General features: G+C 34.3%; 1 protein-coding gene across 1 annotated transcript; it reads right to left on the bottom strand.

The window, feature by feature from the left end:
* Window positions 1–472: 472 nt before the first annotated feature.
* Window positions 473–8357, bottom strand: LOC105164456 (GDSL-like Lipase/Acylhydrolase superfamily protein). The gene is made up of 6 exons (XM_011083107.3): window positions 8262–8357; window positions 6644–6956; window positions 4679–4809; window positions 3213–3452; window positions 1497–1755; window positions 473–714 (listed from the first exon to the last, which is right to left on the bottom strand). Exons 1-6 carry the CDS (start codon window positions 8355–8357, stop codon window positions 473–475), a joined length of 1281 nt encoding a protein of 426 aa, XP_011081409.2.
* Window positions 8358–22291: the final 13934 nt, after the last annotated feature.

The following is a 22291-nucleotide window of genomic DNA, read 5'->3' as shown; positions in this document are numbered from 1 at the left end:
CTTCTCCGAAAATAGTCATAATATTTGAATTCGTTTTTGGAGTGTTTTGTTGTGTTTTATGGAGATAGAGATAGCATGTGTTAGAGATATCATGTATGTTTGGATTTGTTTTTGGAGATAATTTAAAATAAATATTGTATGTTTAATGTTTTGTTTTGGGAGACCAAAATTACTGTTCATTATCAAATCATATATTTTTTATATATATTTATATATATTTGTGTGTGTATATATATATACATGTATTTATGTCAAAATAATTAAAAATATCAAAATAAGGTGTTTTTGTACAATGACAAATATTGGGTATGTTTTGACTTATTCTAGAGATAACTTGAAAATGAAAACAAGCACAGTGAGTAGTTTTCGCAAACACTTCCATAGCAGAGATACGGATAGCAAATCACACGTATAATCAAGAATTAACTTAGTAACTTAACAATTTCTTGAATAATCATTAACTTCTAATTATTCACGTAAAATCGTGATGGTAGAGTTGACGAATATTCATAGGCGAGCAATAACTGGTATCCCCATCCAGTAATCTCTCAGCCACAATGAGATTTGCAGCTTCCGTGGGATGATATGCGTCCCAGAAGACATACGCTTTTCGATCATCACACAGCGCAGAAGTCGTGGTCGCGTCTTTCCCTTTGTAGCAAAGGAATGGCGGGACGTAACCCCCACAACAAGGGCCTTCACTGTTCTCAAATCCTGCCGTAAAAAATATTTAAGAGTGACCTTAATATTTTGGAAAATAGGCATCTAATCCCCTTCACCTTGTTGTGTTCTTGATTTGTGCAATTTACAACTGATTTTTTTTATATTTTGATTTGGATAAAATTTATTTTATCCCTATTTACTAATAATAAAAGTTTAAATATTCGACTAGTACTTAATTTTATTTTCTTTCCAACCCCAACCCACCTTATTTTTGGAGTGTCGGGATTGGAGATAAAATAAAATAAAGCACGCTTGGTGAATATTTGAGTTTTTATAATTAATAATTAGAGCGGAATAAAATAATAAATCATTTGTCGGTCAAAACATGAAAATCACTTATATACTACATAATTAAATATAAGAAAAAATGCAAGCAACTCTCCTGTGATATAACCAATGAGCAAATTACTCTTTATGAAAAAAAATATAGCAGTTTACTTGTCATGTATTTTCTAAAATACAACAATTTACTCCCCCTCTGTATTTTTCAAAATGAAGCAATTTACCTCCCTAAATTGCTGCATTTTAAAAAGTATAGGGGAGTTTATTGTTTTTTTTAAAATATAAGAGGGTAATTTGCTCATTTATAATATCAGAGGGGAGTAAATTGCATTAAGCCCTAACACAACCATGTGGAGGGGGTAAGATGTTTTGTTTTTCCTTCAGTTCATGGGGATTTTGTGCCTGTTTCATTTGTGTAAGATCAGCTTGCCCATGTACAAATTCAGTGCAAAATCAAGATTGAAGAATTAATCGTGTGATTCTCAGCTCACCGTAATCACGATGGTTGGTGATGATCTCAGTGAAAATGTGGTAGGAATTGGCGTAGAGAAAGATAGCACTAGGCCCCAAGTGGAGGTTCATTTGATGAAGCTCATGTTTGAGTTTGAGATTGTAGGCGGTGGCGAAGGCGTTTACCGCAGCGGAGCATTGGCCGCTTGGAACAAGGTTGATGGCGCGAATGAAGGGTATGCATCCCAGAGGTCCCAGGCCGACCACGACAAGCTTCCGAGCCCCTAATGCGTGCAGCCGCTTAACACACAGCACATACACACACAATTTAAATAATGGAAAAACTTCAGGTCCATGTGATAATAGAAATGTTAACAAAACTCCTATAAAAATTAAAGTATCAAATATCCCTTTGTAATTCAAAATAAAGTTAAAAAAAATCCCTTCGTACGAAAATTGAGCCACACGCTTTGACTGCAAATTGACTATGAAAGTACCATTTTTGCCCTTCTCTCACATCTAATATTACATATATTTATTAATAATAAAATACTTTTATATAATAATTATTTAATTAGTTATATAATAAAATATTATTTTTTAATTAAATTAATTAAAAATTAATTTATATATTTACAAAAAGCACAACGACGGTGACTGCTGAAGTGAAGGGCGCAACCACACCCTCCTCACCCTTGGGCAACGGCCATCTCCCATCCAGCAAAGACGATCGCATCGCCCAGATGGGTTGGTGGAGGGTGGGAAGGGGAGGGGGGAGGGCAGGATTGGGGGAGGGGGTGAAGCAGGTGGAGTTGGGTTATATTATTATTTTAATTTTTTTATAAATTATAATTATATATCATAAGTATATTTTAGTAGTTATAAATTATATATATTATAATTAAAATAATTATATATTAATAGATCTAGTTTGACCTGTTGACTAGAAGGGGTATTTTAGTCATTATTTCTAAAAAAATAGGTTCAAGTTGATCAGGGGGCAGTGTGATTTTTTATATTAAAAATTTTATAGAGAATTTTTTGATATTTTTACATATCACGGGGGGTGAAAATGAATTTAACCCTTTAAATAATACATAAATCAGCAAAATCTACATAAAAGGTTGTGTTTTCATTTTCAATTTTAAGCAAAAAATGTAAGTTTTCCAATTTTGTATAAATTTTTGTCTGAAAATAAAAATATGTTTGGGATTTAACGCAATTTACGGTCCTGTGATATTGCAAATGAGTAAATTATTTCCTATGAAAAAATAATAGCAATTTACCTCCATATATTTTTTAAAATGAAGCAATTTAGCTCCCTATTTAAGGAGGTAAATTGCTTCATTTTGAAAAATACACAGGGTGGTGAATTGCTGTAATTTTAAAAATACTGGGAAATAAATTGCTAATATTTTTTTTCATAGGGAGGTAATTTGCTCTTTTCAATAGCACAAGGGAGTTGCTTCCAAGTTTTTTCAATATGTCTGGAATAGTTAATAAGATTGCATTTTATGTTATTAGGGTTGTCAGATCAATATATTTTTTTATAATGCAACAATTTTTTTAGCCCCCTGTGTTTTTTATAATGAAAGCAATTTACCTCCTTAGATAGAGAGGTCAATTGCTCTAGTTTATAAAGTACCGAGAAGTAAGTTGCTGTTTTTTTTTTTAATTATAGAACAGTAATTTACTCATTTACAATATCATAGAAGGTAAATCGCATTAAACCTGCGTACTATATATAGATATGTTACCTTAAGCTGCATGGTGAAATTGGAAAGCATGAAATCTTGGAACACAGACGGAGATACACTGCCACCCAGAAATGGAATGGACTGCTGAAAATAATTTATAACATCGTTGGAGCCGATTGCTACAGAGAAAATTGCATCCTTCAAGAGATTGGTTGTTCTGTTTTCTCCCACAACACTCACCATGTACTCTCTCGTTCTTGCAAAATTGCTTACTTGCTCATTCAACGGCACTCTCCCGATCTGCAACACAAATTTACTATCCCCAATTAATTATATATATCTAGTAAAATTTTGATTAAGACTTTAGGAACCTATAAACCATTTTAGAAAAATATATGAGTTTCCAATTGATTTTCAAGACTTTTGAGAACTCGTTCGACTTTGATTATTGCAAATATCCCGTAAGCTCTACAATCTTACTTTGTCCAGAAAATAATATTTCATATCTTATAAGCTCTGAAATATATTTTATAAAATATTTAAAATAAATTTTTTTTAGCAAAATATCCTCTTTTCCGAAAATGCTTCTCATTAATCTCCTGTATGCTGAAGAAATAGGCAAAATAAATTTCTTTGAATTGCCTGTTAAGTAAGCTTAACGGCGTTAAAATTTCTTTGAATTGCCTGTTATATTTTCTATTTTCTTTTAAAAAAACTAAGTAAAATTATTTAATTTTTTTAAAATTTAAAATAGTAAAAATATTAATTTTTTTAAACATATATTGGTGGTTTTAATTTTAATATTATTTATAGTAAATAATATAACCTAAAAAAATTTGATATAATTTTTTGGTATTTTGATTTTTAATTATTATATGTTATAAGTAATATAATTTATTTAGATATACTTAAATTAAATAATAATTCAATTTAGTTAATAATATATAATTTTTATAAGTGACTTTTATTTATATTCATATAATTTTTTAATTTGAAAAATGAATTTAGTATATAATATTTGTGTTTGTGATTAAATAATAAAAATTTTATATACATTTTTAGGTACTTATTTTATATATTTCATATATAAATATAACTAACTAAAATATGTTAAAGTAAAAAATTAATTAATTAACCAATAATAGATAATTTTATTAAGATATATTTAAACTAAAATATTAATTTTCTTTTATATAACCAAGTAACCGACAAAGAAAAAAAAAATAGACTTTCGCAAATATAAAATAATGTCAAAAAATATTAAAAAAAATCCACTCACATTTCAGGTGCGTCACATGCACTCTCCCTTAATTTCTAATAAATATGGGGTATTTTGCTGTGTTTTTTTATAACGCCAAAGATTTTTCATTTATAAAACTAACGATAAGAGGATTTTGCACTATTTCGCTAAAATACAAAAGATGTTATGCAATTTGTCCTACATATAACGTGTGTGTCTGTATATATATATATATAGAGAGAGAGAGAGAGAGAGTCTAGAGAGAGAGGGGAAAAAAAATACAGACAAAAAGAGTTCCTGTGGCATCCAAGATCCCGGAAGCTCCGGAAGCGTAATTAATACCAATGTCAAAGGCATCAGCAGCAGCATTAGGGCCTAAGTAGGGTTGAAGAAATGATTTGGCTCCTACACCTTCACCTGAACACACCAAATACCCAACATAACTACTAAGACTACTTTTCTGTACTTTAACTATTCACTGCCCATATTAATACACATACTTTCCACATTTTTCTTTAAATCTACCTTCCTGTCTTACGGAAAATAGTCAAACAACCTCCTTATAAAAAACAAAATAGTAATTTATCCTCTTGTGTTTTTTAAAATATAATAATTTACCTTCCTATGTTTTAGAAAATGAAGCAGTTTACCTCATTACGTAAGGAGGTAAGTTGCTTCATTTTTTAAAACATAGGGGGTAAATTGTTATTTATTTTTTATAAAGGGGTAATCTGTTCATTTCCAATATCACAAATTGAATTTTTTATTTTGCATTATATATGTTGTATCGCTTATGCTATTTGACATAAACACAATTACAAATGTATAAGATCTTCCCTTAAAGTAAATAACGTACGTAGTTTGTTTAAATATAGCATATTTATATATATGTTAATTGGAATAAAAGATTCAATATGATTTGAAATAGAAATTAAATAAGAATATATATTGCAAGATGTTGAAAGTTTTCTTTGTTTTTTTTTTTCTTCTTTTTGTTATGTTTTTAAGGAAAAGTGAGTAAAACAATTAGAAAAATATAAATCATATGAATCACTACTCATTGGTACATAATATAACTTCGACTGTATGAAATAGGGGAAGTTGCATGTTATAACTTAGGCTTACTATTTTGTCAGTTTTATTATTTATAAAATTTTCGAAGATGAAGAGGGAGTAAAACTCGATGGATATAAAATTTTTTTAGAGTCCAATTTTACTACCGTCCAAAATTGACGGAAAAGTGAAAGTATAAAGGCAAAAAAGAATATATTTTATTTTTATTTACTCTATTGCCCATATATATATGTATAATTTTCCTCCAATTGTTTTCTCTTTACAGTTGATAATACCGTACATAATCATCAGAGAAAAGATAACAAAATCACTGAAATATTATTGCGTCAAAGTCAATGATCAATATTTATTAGTAAAAATTATTATTCTTCTTTTTTGATATATAATATTTTTATTAAATAAAATTTTTAAATTTTTGATATACTAAAATTATATTAGTATAATATTAATTTGATTGTTTTCTACTACAAAATGAAGAGAATGGTTGCGCAGTAAAATTATAAAAAATAATTTTTTGGTCTCAATCTGATTTTCTCATGCCAAACAAATGATAGTATTTGAGATTTACCTCTCTTTCAATCATACCAAATAATTTGAAGTAAAATTATTATTCTTTTCTTTCCCCTCCCCATTTCACGTCTTTCCCTCCCCCTTTCACTTTTCTTTTTTCTTTCTTTTGAATCAAACGAACTCTGAAATATATAGGCTCAGACTCTGGCCACTATAAGCCAAGGCCTCCATTTATAAAAGGGGAAAAATGCAAGTAATTTCCTTGTGACATCGCAAATGAGCAAATTACACCCTTATGAAAAAACAAATAGCGACTTACCTTCCTTTATTTTTTAAAATACAACAATTTATCTCTCTATTTTTTTTAAAATGAAGTAATTTACATCCCTATATAAGAAGGTAAATTGCTTCATTTTAAAAAGTACAAAGGGATAAATTACTATATTTTTTTTCACCGAGGGTTAATGTGCTCATTTTCAATATCACATGGGGTAAATTGCTATTCACCCTTTATAAAAGTAAACATGTTACTATATTGTAATAATTATCCATCCAATCTAATATTCTCGAACCGGTCTACATTTTAAACTACTTCAACCTCAGTTTTATTGTTACAGAACGAAAACATAACGTACAATGAAAGTGCCTGATGAAATTGAACTTATACCTACAATATCGGCTATGGTGCGGCCGTTGGTGAACCTTCCAGTAGGGCGGCCGCCGGAAGGAGCGAAATCGATGCCGTAAGGAGGAGAATCCGCCTTAGACAACGTAAACAGGTAGTTGTTGTTGCCTGCATCAACAAGGGAGTCTCCGAACAGAAACGAAGTGAAACAAAAGCAAGGAGATAGCTGAAAATGCAAGAACAATATGAGGAGGGAAAATGTGGAAGGTAGCATTATTTCATGTGTGATGAAGCTTATGTTGCATGCAGCTTTTATTCTCAAGATAAAAGAGGGGAAGAATTGCATTTGCATGACCTGCCAGGACAAGGTAGACCGTTGAAGAGTTCAATGGGAATTGGTCCAAGAATCAACGTAACTAATCTCATTCACATGTACAATTAGTGTCTTAGAGTTTTTTTTTTTTTGTCTTTTTAGAAAAATTAAAGTGTTTGTTTATTATTCTTGGTAAAATTTTCGGGTTCGATAGATAGTTATATTCAATGCACAGTACATCAAGTAGGTAGATAATCAGTACATACCTTATCTTCTAAATTTAAGGAATGCGTGTCATTTATTTCTACGCGCAATATATAAAAGCGTTGATTATAGCATGTGTAGGAAAACAATGGATAAATGACAATTCAATCTCCCATAAATAAATAAGAGTAAATATCTACACCTCTTGAACTTTAACATAATTATAAATACATTCCTATTAGATTGAAAATTACAATTATTCCCTGTGAGGTTTGTAAAGTATTACGATGCTTGTCGGAAAAGTATATAGCTACAAAAAATACCCTCACTTTGTCCGTTCCAAAAATAAGAAAAGAACAAGAAAAAAAATAATTTATTTAAGAAAGACCCAAAATTCCTCGTATAAAAATACTATTTTGGCTCCAAAACCCATCATCTATCTGTTTCTCTCTGCAAACTCAAATAACTGTTATGTCCATAGCTGATGGAAGAAGATGCAATCCTCACCATCCATCTAAACACAAATTCAACCGTTGGATGAAAGGATTACGTAAAGAACCAGACGGTGTCATTTCGATTATTAAAAGAGGAAATCAGGTCGATCGGTGCGACGTCGTTCAGTTGGGGGTACCACGCGCCATCCAACTGCTCTAGATTAAAGTATTCGAAGGCTCGCACACCTTCTACTTCAACAAACCTGCTTCGCACTCGAATGGCAACTGCACCACTTTTAGATATTATTCTCTGTAATTTCAACCCAATTAAGATTCCCTCTTTTTATAACGGTTAGGGTTATTATTTCCAGCTCTATATATAGCTTGGTTGTAAAGATTGTAAAATTACCTGCAGCAGCTTGGCCTTGAATTAGATCATGTAGCTGGAGTTTTCTACAGAATGAAGAAGGAGGAAGAAGGTCTACAGTAGCAGAAGTTCTCGCATTCCGCTTTTGTACCACGACTTATGTTTAATAAGTTAGAATACGTTTCTTTATAGCCGTTGGTTATTCTCTCCTGTTTACTTATAAAAGCGCTGTCACGCTTTGTAGGTTAGAAAGCCGTTTTTTAGTTTTCAGTAGTTATTTCTGTTAGCCTTGTATATATGAGAGGCCTTCGTCCTCTTCAGAAAAAGAACTGTAACACAGACCAAACTATTCTTGTTTCTTGAATGAATTTCAGTTGATTTGTTTCCATGGCTTCCCTGCGCACCAATCTCCATAATTTTACATGGTATCAGAGCCATCATTGATGGTCTCTAATTACCTCTTCTTTCCTTTTTCTCCTACTGATATACACGTTTCCAGAAATTTCCTTTGTCCCTTAATTGAAATAAGCCATGAGATAAGAATCAGAGAACTTCAAGATTCATCACAGTGAAAACCCAAGATTAAGCCTGGTTACAAATCTTCTGGATGGAACGAATTTTCTTTCCTGGAGTAGATAAGTCAAATTAACCCTGGGGGTTAAAATGAAGATGGGCTTCATTACCGGAGAAGCTGTCAAACCTACAGAGGGTGGAAAAGAACTCGAACAGTGGATAAGATGCGATAATCTGGTAACATGTTGGATATTGAACTCAATATCCAAGGATATAGTCAAAAGTTTTATGTATACTAAAACTTCAAGAGATCTGTGGATTGAGTTGGAAACAAGGTTTGGACAAAGCAACGGTCCAATGATATATAGGCTAAAGAGGGAGATGATTTCAGTCACTCAAGGCACCCTGTCTGTATCTGCTTATTTCAGCAAATTAAAGAAAATATGGGATGAGTTGGATAATGTTGTACCAACTCCAGAATGCAGCTGCGGTGCAATGAAGGTCATTTCAGAAATGAAAGAGTTAGACCAGCTGATGCAGTTCTTGGTAGGATTGAATGAAGCCTTTGATCAAACAAGAAATCAAATCTTGATGATGGACCCACTCCCAAACACGAGCAGAGCTTACTCCATGGTGCTGAAAATGGAAAGCCAAAGGGACATCACTCCCAGCAATGTGTGCCCACCACAAAATATGGCAATGCAAGTCATAATAACCTTTGAAAAACCAAAGGGATTTCGGAAAAGAAGAAACAACATTGACAAAAAATCCCAGATTTGTAAGCAATGTGGCAAGGCTGGACACACAAAGGAGGTTTGCTTTGAAATCTATGGCTTTCCAGATTGGTACAAGAAACTGATTGAACAAAGGAAAGGGAACAACAGAGCCTTGGTAGCTGCAGATTCTACAGAACAAGTACATAATGCAACCAATGAGGGGACTGTTGCTGAGATAGTGAGAACCGAACTCCAGAAATATTTTGGAGGAATGGAACATGAGCATCTACAAATAACAGCATTACAGGAGCTGAATATACTGGTAAATGTTCTAAAACTTCTTTGGTCAACAAGCTATGTTCCAACTTATGGGTTATAGACAGTGGTGCTACCACACACATGTCTAATAATCTGGTTGTTTTTGACAAACATTATACTAACAAGACTAATTCATCTATTCATCTTGCAGATGGTACACAACACTCTGTCATTAAGGCAGGGAACATACTTTTATTTGATAAAATTCCTTTATATGATGTTGCTTATGTTCCTAAATTGAGGTTTAATCTTCTTTCTGTTAGCAAGTTATGCAGCAAATCTGATATTATTTTGAAGTTCTTCCCCACCTATTGTGTAATGCAGGACCAGAGGACTAAACAAATCCTCGGAGTAGGGAGCCTAATAGGCAAGCTATACATCCTTGACAACCACTCTATGCAACAAGAACATATAGATAAAATTCTAGCTTCAGACACTGATCTTAGCTTGAATGTATCTAGCACGAATTATGAAGTATGGCATAGAAGGCTAGGCCACATTTCTGACAATCTAATGGTTCACATTGGTTTAATGAAAGGAAACAGTAGCTCCACACAAATCTGTGACATTTGTCCCCAAGCAAAACAACAAAAACTGCCCTTTCCCTTAAGTGATTCTTGCTCTAAAAATGTCTTTGATCTTATACACGTAGATTTATGGGGACCATACAATGAATTTTCTTTATCTAAATGTTCTTATTTCCTCACTATTGTAGATGATTTAAGTAGATGCACTTGGACATTTCTGATGAAGTTTAAATCTCAAACTGCTAGCATTTTTATTGATTTCCATAGAATGGTTATGACACAATTTGATAAAAGAATAAAGATTATAAGAACTGATAATGGTACTGAGTTTCAAAGTGCACAATGTCAAGATTTCTTTAAAAGGGAAGGCATTATACATCAAACATCATGCACTTATACACCACAACAAAATGGGATAGTTGAAAGAAAACATAAACACCTACTTCAAGTAGCTAGATCACTTATATTTCAATCGAATTTACCCAAAATGTTTTGGACAGATGTTATCCTTGCAGCCACTTATATCATAAACAGAATCCCTACACCCCTTCTAAAATGGAAAACTCCTTATGAGATATTATATAAGAAGCCTGTCAATTACAACCATTTTAGAACCTTTAGATGCCTATGTTTTGCCACTAATAATTTTCCTAATAAATCTAAATTTGATTCTAGAGCTTCTAAATGTGTTATGATAGGATATGCTAACAATCAAAAGGGCTATAGACTTTATGATATCAAGAAAGGAGAAACCATAGTATCTAGAGATGTTACTTTTTAAGAACATGTTTTTCCATATGTAGGACAACAGGCTGATCCTATAACTTGCTCTATACCTGCATTAGATTCTGACATTGACTTATTGGATAATGAAGATGATTCAGCTGATAATAATGATCCTCCACCTCATCCATTACAGGAACAGACCTTAACTACAGAACCTGAACTTATGCACTTAGAAGATCATCTAGGACCATTACTAGACCTGCAAGATTGCAGGATTTTATATGTTCTCAGGTTTCAGAACAACCGGACCTATTGACTGCTACTTATACTACAGACATGCATGCTTGCCTCTTCACATGAACAAGAACCAAGGACTTACAACCAAGCTATTAAGAGAAAAGAGTGGAAAGAAGCCATGAAAACAGAGTTGGATGCTTTAGAAAAGAATAATACATTGGACATTGTTAAATTACCTAATAACAAGAGAACAATAGGTTGTAAATGGGTCTATAAACTCAAGCTTAACTCAGATGGCACCATTGATAGATATAAGGCCAGATTAGTAGCAAAAGGGTATAACCAAATACCTGGTATTGATTTTTTAGATAGCTTTTCACCTGTAGCTAAAACTGTCACAGTTAGGACTTTATTAGCTGTAACTACCAAACTTGATTGGCATGTTCATCAGTTAGATATTAATAATGCCTTCCTACATGGCTATATTGATGAAGAATTATACATGCAAGCACCTGAAGGATATGATATTGAAAATGATCATGTCTGTAAACTGAAAATGTCTATATATGGCTTAAAACAAGCCTCTAGACAGTGGAATCATGAATTCACCTCCAAACTAGAAGCTTATGGTTTTGTACAATCCAAGTATGATTATTGTTTGTTCACTAAAACCACTTCTACTGGCCTATATTGTCTACTTGTATATGTAGATGATGTTTTAGTGACAGGATCTTCAGAAGATGAAATCATAGAAATAAAGCAATATCTGGACAGAACCTTCACCATCAAGGACTTGGGCGCAGCCAGATACTTCTTGGGGCTTGAAATTGCAAGGTCGAAGACAGGTATGTCTGTTACACAAACAAAATACATTACTGACATTATTAAAGATGCAGGAATGGAGCATACAAAAGTAGTAGCTACACCACTACCTTGTGGAATAAAATTGAGTGAGCATGAAGGAGAACAATTGGAGGATCCAGAGAAATATAGAAGATTGCTTGGGAAATTACTTTACTTGGGATTCAGCAGGCCGGACATATGCTTTGCCACACAACAATTGAGCCAATTCATGCAACACCCTCGTCAACAACATTGGAATGCTGCTGTACATCTAGTCAAATACTTGAAGGGAACTTTGCATAGAGGGTTACATTTTCCAGCTGCTCAGAACTTTGATTTAACATCTTACTGTGATGCAGATTGGGCTACCTGTAAAGATACAAGAAGATCAGTAAGTGGATTTTGCATATTTTTGGGTGGAAGTCTGATTTCCTTGAAGACCAAGAAGCAGGCAACTGTATCTCGATCCACTGCAGAGGCAGAGTATAGGTGTATGGCATCTACAACATGTGAGATAATTTGGATACATAACTTACTTGGAGAGTTTCAAATCAAAGTGCCAACACCTATCCCCTTCTTCTGTGATAAGCAGTCTGCTCTTCATATTACGGCGAATCCCGTGTTCCATTAACGCACAAAGCATCTAGAAATTGATTGCCGCATAGTACGTGACAAGTATAAAGAGGGATTCTTAGCTCCTCAACATATAGCTTCAAGGAATCAGGTTGCGGATATTTTCACTAAGGCACTCCCAGGACTAAGCTTTGCATCTTTTGTTTTCAAGTTAGGACTTATCAATGTCTTGATGAGTCCAACTTAAGGGGAGGCTGTAAAATTACCTGCAGCAGCTTGGCCCTGAATCAGATCAAGTAGCTGGAGTTTTCTGCAGAATAAAGAAGGAGGAAGAAGGTGTATAGTAGCAGAAGTTGTTCTCGCATTCCGCTCTTGTACCACGACTTATGTTTAATAAGTTAGAATACGTTTCTTTATAGCCGTTGGTTATTCTCTCCTGTTTACTTATAAAAGCGCTATCACGCTTTGTAGGTTAGAAAGCCGTTTTTTAGTTTTCAGCACTTATTTCTGTTAGCCTTGTATATATGAGAGGCCTTCGTCCTCTTTAGAAAAAGAACTGTAACACAGACCAAACTATTCTTGTTTCTTGAATGAATTTCAGTTGATTTTTTTCCATGGTTTCCCTGCGCACCAATCTCCATAATTTTACAAAGATCTATTCCGACAAGTAATGAATCAGCCGTTTTCTAAGTTTCAGCTTTATGCAATCTTTTTTATAAATCATTACATTTGGTATCAGAGCGGGCTTTCCTCGGCCTCTCATTTTTTTTTCCAATCAAATGGCAGATGGTACGCGCATGAAAGAAATCATGGAAACTCAAACGAAATAAGAACTTTGGTTAATGGAAGAAAAATCGAAACAACAGGTCTATGAGCAGCAAGTTCAAGCTCAGTTTGATAGTATGATGAGTATTCAAGCAGGGTTACAAAATTCATACTTTGAATTAGTGGATAGACAAAACGCCATCCAACTTCAATTGCAAAGTGTGAATGACAAAATCAACACAACACCAGGGGGAAGTCAGTACTAGGAGAAGCCCCTGCAGCTCCTAAAGAATGGACCCCCACCTCTGAAGCTGACTCTGATTTCTCAGGAGGCTCACGAAGCCGTTTTTCCCTCTATCTCCAACATTGAATTCCCAAATTTTAATGGTGATGAACCTAGAGGATGGATTAGGAAATGCAGTGGTACTTTCAGACTTTATAGACCATAAGGGAGGACTAATGAGTTTCTTTCGCCTCTATTCACCTTGAAGGTCGAGCAGTGCTTTGGCTTCAAGGTGTAGGGTATCAACCCCGTGGTATCTCCTTTACACAAAGTAACCTAACCAACTATTACAGAGATCTGGAGTGGGTAACTCCTTAATATTACAGACCAAGAATAAATTATAGATCTTAATGAATGATAACAGAAATATAACAAATAAATGAATAACAAAGACTTTGTTTGAAAGTGGTTTAGGATAATGCCAGATCCAAATAATATATGGACACAGTCACAAGGCACCGAACCCAAAGCAACAGAACCAAAACCCACGGTTGCACCTCAGATTCACAACAGAACCTCAGATCACGAAGATCAGATAATGGTCACCACAGATCCACCATTCACTTAGAGATTTAGAGATTAAGAGAAAGAAAAACAGATTTTGCTTTCGTGTGTTTGACAAAAGAGCCAAGCTCCTTATTTATAGGGCAGCAAAAGCATTAGAGAAGGAAACCTTGGGTGGCTTTCCAAAAGCCGGCTTTGGAAAGCCATCGGTGTTGACAGAGGAGAAGAAGGAAAGTGTAAGAGTCAGCCATAGAAGGCTCTCAGAGAGAAAGAAGAAGCAAATGGCGGATTAGATTAGAAGAAGAGAGAAATGGTAGGTTAAGGTTAGGGTTAGGTTTAGGTTTATATAATGAGTAACCTGGGTCGGGTAGCAGTGGTGGGTCGGGTTCGGGTAGAGGGCCTCCAAGTGGGTTTAGTTCAGCTGATGGGCCTCCAAGAAGGCTTGGAGTTTATTCGGGTTTTGGGCTACAATTTTGTAACATACCCCACCTTGAACCAAATACCCGATAAAGGTAAGTCGGGGGTTTATTATGGGATCTGGTCATTTCGTCATTGACATAAAAAATTCCTTGGGTGTACCTGCAGAAAATCAAGACAAAAGCTTTAACAGAAGAGATCGTTAGTTAGGAAACAAGCTAAGTATTTTTAAACACTTACTGAATTTTTCTATAGGCAAGCATTTTGTACCCATGTCTGCAGGATTTTCTTCAGTTCTAATCTTTTCTAGTTTTATAACCTCTTTACTCACTATATCCCGAATGAAATGATATCTAACATCGATATGCTTTATTCTATCATGGAAAACGGGATTTTTGCATAATTGAATGGAGGATTGGCTATCAAAAAACACTATGAGTATTTCTTTAGAGAAACCAATTTCTTTTATTAAGTCATCTAGCCATTTAGCTTCTTTAAAAGCTTCAGTGGTAGCAATATACTCGGCTTCGGTTGTAGATAATGCAACTATGTGTTGAAGTTGAGATTTCCAACTAATGCATGAACCACAGACAGTAAACACATAAGAAGTAGTGGACTTCCTACTATCTCTATCGTTAGCATAATTAGAGTCTATGTATCCAACAAGTTGAGTATGTTTAGAATTCTTAGAGAAAGTAATACCAATGTTATCAGAGCTACGCAAAGATCTAAGCAACCATTTCAAAGCTTCCCAGTTTGGAAGACCGAGGTTAGATATATATCTACTAAGGCAGCTAATGACATAAGCAACATCAGGTCTCGTGCACACCATAAGAAACATAATAGACCCAATCACATTAGAATAAGGTAGTTTTTTCCATTTTTTCTTTTCCAATTTCTGATTTTGGACATTGATCCTTACACAACTGAAAATGGGCAGCCAAAGGCATAGAAGTAGGTTTAGCATTTTCCATAGAAAATTTCTTTAAAATGGACAAGATATAAGATTTTTGATTTAGAAGTATTGAGGAGTTTTCTCTATTCCTAACAATATTCATACCAAGAATTTGTTTGGCATTGCCAAGATCTTTCATTTCAAAAGCTTTGCATAAATTCTTTTTAAAGAATTTATAAGTTGTAAAGTAGGACTAGCAATAAGCATATCATCAACATATAATACGAGAAAAATAGGAGAGTTATCCACATGCTTGAAGTAAAGAGAATGATCATAATGACTTCTTTTAAAATTCAAATAATGCATGAATAAGTCGAATTTTTTATTCCTTTGTCTAGGAGATTGCTTTAGTCCATACAATGAATTTTTCAATAAGCACATATAGTCAGGTTTAGATATGTGAATAAACCAATGGGTTGACTCATATAAATGTTTTCATCCAAGTCACCATGCAGAAATGCAGTTTTATGTCCATTTGTTTCAATTCCCAGTTGTAGTGTGAAGTGTGGGCAAGTATGATGCAAGCAGTAGTGTACTTGACAACCGGAGAGAAAATTTCATTATAGTCTATTCCTTCCTTTTGAGTGAACCCCTTAGCAACTAACTTGCCTTATACTTTATAGGATTTTCTTGTTTTATTTTGAAGATCCATTTACAATCAACAAACAATTGAAGCATTCTTAGACATAAGAACTAGGACCCAAGTTTTATTATCTTTTAGGGATTTTATCTCTTCGTTCATAGCGCTTAGCCATTTTTCTGATTTCATAGCTTCATTAACACTAGTTGGTTCAGATAGTTCTGTATTAAGACATGTGTGAAAATCCCTAAGTTTGGAAGGAACCTAGTTTGTCTTCTATTTCTATCTCTGGCAAGTTGATAATTTTCTAAGGGATTTGTTTCTAAATTTTTAGTATCTTCTGCATTTTATTCCTCTAAGTTATTCTCTATAACTGCTCATTATCGTCTGTTTGGGATCTATTATTTTTTCGCGGTTAAAGTCCCCCTAATATCCCTCTTAGCTGGACCCCTGAGCTCTTCGGGTATCTGGAAGGGACTTAGGCTGGATAGCCTCGGATTCGTTTTCTCTGTGATCTATTTATTATCTTGTGTTATATCTTGTGATCTGTTTATTATCTTTGTGATATCTCCCGTGATCTGTCGGTTATTGTGATATCTCTTGTGACCTACTGTGATCTCTTATTACTGTGATATTCAAATCTTATTATTTGTTGTGATTTTTCATCCTAAAATTTTTTCTGTGACTAATTAATATTTTGTGTGATTTTCTTCGTGAACTGCCTTAAGATTTACTTTAAAATCTGCTAAAAGACATTAATTTTCTTTTGTCCAAAAAACTGCTGAAATTTTTTCTCTTAATTACTGCCAAAAAATCGTGTTTTTCTTAAAACCTTCTTCTCTTTAAATGGCCGGTTGTAATCTACAACCATTTAATGGTAATATGGCAACAAAAGATGAAAGGAATTCTTATTCAACAAAATTTTTTTAAGGCTATTGATGGCAAATATTTGGATAATATTTCAGAAGAAAAGAAACTAGAAAATGACGAATATGCATACTCCTCTATTATTCTTAATTTGTCTGATATTGTGTTAAGAAAGGTTGAAAAACAAAATTCTTCGAAAGATTTATGAAAAAAATTAGAAGAGCTTTATACAGAAACCTCCTTGCCTAGTAAATTCTTCAGATATAAACTTGATCTGTCAAAAAATATAGATGAAAACCTTGATGATTTTACTAAACTGATACAGGATATTAAACTCACTGGTGATAAAAACATAGATGAGTATTCTCCTATTATCTTGCTTAATGCTATCCCTGAAACCTACTCCGATGTCAAAGCTGCTATTAAATATGGTAGGGATAGTGTGAATTTTGAAACAGTAGTAAATAGATTAAAAAGTAAGGAAATGGATTTAAAGGCTAATAAACCCAATCAAAATCAGCATGAGGTTAACTTTGTTAGAGGGAAGCCTAAGTTTAGAAATTCAAACTCTGGATATAACAGCAGAAGTAGAAGTAGGACTAAAAGCAAAAACAACAGTAGAAGCAAGTCTAGACCTAGGAAAAACACATATAAAGAAGATAAACCTAGAGAGACGTTGCTATAATTGTGGTATAAAAGGACATTACATAAAAGACTGTAGGAAACCAGAAGAGAAAATAGAGATAGGTACTATGAAGAAAAAGAAAAGGCTAATAATGTTTCTGATGAGAACACTGGTGAAGTATTTGTTGTGTGTGAAGCCAATTCTGTACACTCTTTTAGTAATCATGAATGGTTAATTGATTCTGACTGTACTTTTCATATGAGTCTATTCAAATTTTAGAAATGTGCATTCTGGTTATATATCAGTGGCTAATGAAAAGAAATGTAAAATCAAAGGTCTAGGTGACATTTCACTCTGTTTTAATGAAGGTTATAGGTTAACCCTTAAAAACGTCAGGCATGTTCCTGATTTAAGCCATAATTTGATTTTTTGTGTTGTCCTAGAAGAAGAGGGTTTAGAAGGAAGGTGGGGTGAGGGTCTTATGAAGATCATCAAAGGTTCTTTGATTGTCTTTAAAGTCGAAAGAAAACGAAACCTCTATACGTGCACTGTTATGTATGATTATGTTGCTGCCTTCGTTTCTAAATGTGATAAAACTACTTTGTGGCGTAAAAGACTTGGTCATATAAGTCTAAAAAGACTTGAACTACTAAAGAAAAAAGGAATTTTGAATGACAATATTGATAAATTAGAATTTTGTGATGAACGTGTTATGGGAAAGCATCATAAAATACATTTTCTTGTTTCACCATCTCCTAACCCTTCTATACCACATGCATTTTAGACTACGTACATGCGGATGTTTGGGATCCGTCAAATGTGCTTACTCATGGTGGAAATTGTTATTTCTTGTCTATTATTGACAACTTTTCTCGAAAAGTATTTGTTTTCCTGATGAAGCATAAATCGAAAGTCTTTGAAAAGTGAAAAATGAAAATTTTTTGTTGAAAACCAAACTGGGAAAAGATTGAAATCTTTTAGAACTGATAATGGCCTTGATTTTTGTAACCAAAATTTTTCTGACATGTGTGATAAATTTGGAATAAAAATACATAAAACAAATCCCTATACTCCCAACAAAATGGTATCATACTTTACTTGAAAAAGTGAGATGTTTATTGATTAGTTCTAAATTGCCTAAATCATTCTGGGAAAAAGCTGTTTTAACTGCTGCACACTTGATAAATATGTCTCCTTTTGTGCCTTTATCTAGAAAATCCCCTGAATCTGTGTGGACCGGAAAATTACTTGATATATCTTCTGTACGTATTTTTGGATGTTCTACTTTTGTTCATCAAAACTCTGACAAATTAGAACCAAGATCCCTAAAATGCGTTTTTATTGGTTATCCTGAAGGGATAAAAGGTTAGATAAGACAACCAGGTTTTAAAGTCTTAATTAGCAGAGACGTCACTTTTAATGAAAATGAAATGCCATGTTTAGATAAGACATAGTCCAAGGAAAATGAACCTACCTTTAACAAAATAGATGAAAACCTATAGGATAACCAATAGGGGGAATAGTTAGAGAATAACTTAGAGGAACAAAATGCGGAAAATACTGAAAGTTTAGAAACAAATCCCTTAGAAAATTATCAACTTGCCAGAGATAGAAATAGAAGACAAACTAGGATTCCTTCCAAATTAGGAATTTTCACACAAGTCTTAATACAGAACTATCTAAACCCTCTAGTGTTAATGAAGCTATGAAATCAGAAAAATGGCTAAGTGCTATGAACGAAGAGATGAAATTCCTAAAAGATAATAAAACTTGGGTCCTAGTTCCTAACCCTAAAAATGCTTCAATTGTTGATTGTAAATGGATCTTCAAAATAAAACAAGAAAATCCTATAAAGTATAAGGCAAGATTAGTTGCTAATGGGTTCACTCAAAAGGAAGGGATAGATATAATGAAATTTTCTCTCCGGTTGTCAAGTACACTACTGTTCGCATCATACTTGCCCTCACTGCACACTACAATTGGAAATTGAAACAAATGGACGTAAAAACTGCATTTCTGCATGATAACATGGTATCAGACTTATATGACCAAGTCTCTTATGCCACAAAGTAGTTTTTATCACATCCAGAAACGGAGACAACAACATTATCATATATAATAGTGCACATAGAGGTTTCGTTTTCTTTCGGCTTTAAAGACAATCAAAGAACCTTTCGTGATCTTCATAAGACCCTTACACCACCTTCCTTCTAAACCCATTTCTTCTAGGGCAGCACAAGAAATCAAATTATGGCTTAAATCAGGAACATACCTGACGTTTTTAAGGGTTAATCTATAACCTTCACTAAAACAGAGTTAAACGTCACCTAAACCTTTGATTTCACATTTATTTTCATTAGCCATTGATACATAACCAGAATGCTCATTTGTAAAATTTGAAAAAATTTCTTTGAATGGACTCTACACCATATGTTACAAAATTGTGGCCTTTGCCCGAATAAACTCCAAGCCTACTTGGAGGCCCATCAGCTGAACTAAGCCCACTTGGAGACCCTCTACCTGAACTAACCCACCACTGCTACCCGACCCAAGTTACTCACTATATAAAACTAAACCTAACCCTAACCTACCATTTTCTCTCTTCTTCTAATCTAATCTGCCGTCTGCTTCTTCTTTCTCTCTGAGAGCCTTCCATGGCTGACTCTTATACTTTTCCTTCTTCTCCACCGTTAACATCGGTGGCTTTCCAAAGTCAATCGATGCCTTTTGAAAAGCTACCCAAGGTTTCCTTCTCTAATGCTTTTGCTGCCCTATAAATAAGGAGCTTAACTCCTCTGTCAAACACACGAAAGCAAAATTTGTTTCTCTTTCTCTTAATCTCTAAATCTCTAAGTGAGTGGTGAATTTGTGGTGATTATTATTTGATCTTCGTGATTTTAGGTTCTGTTGTGAATCTGAGGTGCAACCGTGGGTTTTGGTTCTGTTGTTTTGGGTTCGGTGCCTTGTGACCGTATCCCTATATTATTTGGATTTGGCATTATCCTGAGCCACTTTCAAACAAAGTTTTCGTTATTCATTTATTCGTTATATTTCTATTACAATTCATTAAGATCTGTAATTTATTTTTGGTCTGTAATATTAAGGAGTTTCGTACTCCAGATCTCTGTAATAGTTGGTTAGGTTACTTTGTGTAAAGGAGATAACACAAGGGTTGATACCCTACACAAGGCATGATAGAAAAAGACCTAGCAACACGACAACAGTTTGTTGAGGAGGTGTATGAACGTTTTAGAGGAGTAGACCCAGGGGCTATCTTGGGCGAGTTCAATGTTCTGCAGTAAGGAACCAACATGGTAGACCATATCTCTAGTGATTTGAGGAGCTCAAGTCGCATTTGATGATCTTTCATGGTGAATTTCCAGAATCTTACCGTGTTACCTGTTTCATTAATGGATTCCTATCAGCTATTAAAGGGCCAGTTATATCGCTGCGTCCCACTAGACTTCATCAAGCAGTAGCATTAACCAGAACCAAGAGAACACTGTCAACACAATATTACAATTAGCCAACCCTACTGCCAACCATCAATACGAAAAACTTCACAACCCTTAAGCCAAACTATAACCCCATCATTCCAAAAACACATCATCCACCCCCAAACCCTTCACAAAAAAAAAAAAAAAAAACAAATCCTCAAACCCCTGCTCGTAGGGTATATCAGAGGCAGAAGTGCCTGCAAGATAGCGTAAGAATTTGTGCTATGATTACAATGAAATATTCAGACTTGGGCATAAGTGCAAGTAGCAGTTTATGTACTGCATAATGACTAAAGAAGAAGCACCCATGGAGGAAGGAAAAGAGGAGGAACCTAACGTGGATATGGGCAAGGTAGACATGACAATCTCGTTCAATGCCTTCAGCGGGAACACCGACTCCAACACTTTCAGGGTCAAAGGCGGAGCATATGGTCATGATATGCAGATTCTTATTGATGGGGGAAGCACCTACTATTTCTTAGACGAGGAAACAACCAGCAGACTTGGATGTGAACTGACGCAGACCTCACCAATGGTGGTGAGTGTGGCAGACGATTGATTGATGGTAAGCCAATGGTTTTGTCCAACCTTTACTTTGGAAATACAAGGGCAGTCTTTCAGCTATCCTACATGGACTCTGACGTTAGGAGGGTGCTATAGGGTTCTTGGAGGTAATTGGCTTAGATCAGTCGTGTCGAGTATGATTATAACGCTATGACAGTCACATTCTCCCAAAATGGAAATAAATGGGAGCTAAAAGCTTTAAAACAAAAGTCTGAACTTCATCTCATTTCAGCTAAAGGTATGTCTAAACTAGTGAAAGAGGGGGCTTATGGGTTTGTGGGACAATTACACTCGATTTCTGCCATGTATACACCTAATGCATCATGATCATCTCAAAACACTGACTTTAACTGGTTGCTGGCAAATTACACTGAATTGTTCCAGGAACCACAGGGTCTACCTCCAATGCGAAGCATAGAGCACAAAATTACCCTAAAAAAATGATTCAGTACGAAGGAAAATGCACCCATATAGGTACTCATATGCGCAGAAAGGGGAAATTGAATCCATCGTTAAAGGAATGTTGAAATAATGTATCATCCAGCCAAGCCAAAGCCCCTTTGGATCCCCTATTTTGCTGGTAAAGAAAAAAGATGGTTCTGGACGAATGTGTGTGGATTATCGTTAGTTGAACAACCTCATCGTCAAATGCCATTTTTCTACACCTGTCATTGATGAACTTCTAGATGAATTACAAGGTGCTTATTACTTTTCAAAAATTGACTTGCATTCGGGGTACTTTCAAATTCGTATGGCTATTGAAGATGTACCAAAAACTAGCTTCGTCACACTCCATGGGTACTATGAGTTTCTAGTTATTTTGGGCTTTGTAATACACCTTCAACTTTCCAATCCTTAATGA

Source organism: Sesamum indicum, linkage group LG6 (assembly GCF_026168435.1).
Source record: "Sesamum indicum cultivar Baizhima isolate 11 linkage group LG6, ASM2616843v1, whole genome shotgun sequence".
Taxonomy (NCBI): Eukaryota; Viridiplantae; Streptophyta; class Magnoliopsida; order Lamiales; family Pedaliaceae; genus Sesamum; species Sesamum indicum.
This window is presented reverse-complemented; position numbering and strand designations above follow the sequence as displayed.

Coding starts and splice junctions, on each gene's coding strand:
- LOC105164456 (XM_011083107.3), bottom strand. CDS start 8,357: ATGGCTCTGATACCATGTAAAATTATGGAGATTGGTGCGCAGGGAAGC. Junction 4,810..6,643: donor CACCATAGCCGATATTGTAG/GTATAAGTTCAA, acceptor TGGTGTGTTCAG/GTGAAGGTGTAGGAGCCAAA. Junction 715..1,496: donor CACCAACCATCGTGATTACG/GTGAGCTGAGAA, acceptor TTTTTACGGCAG/GATTTGAGAACAGTGAAGGC.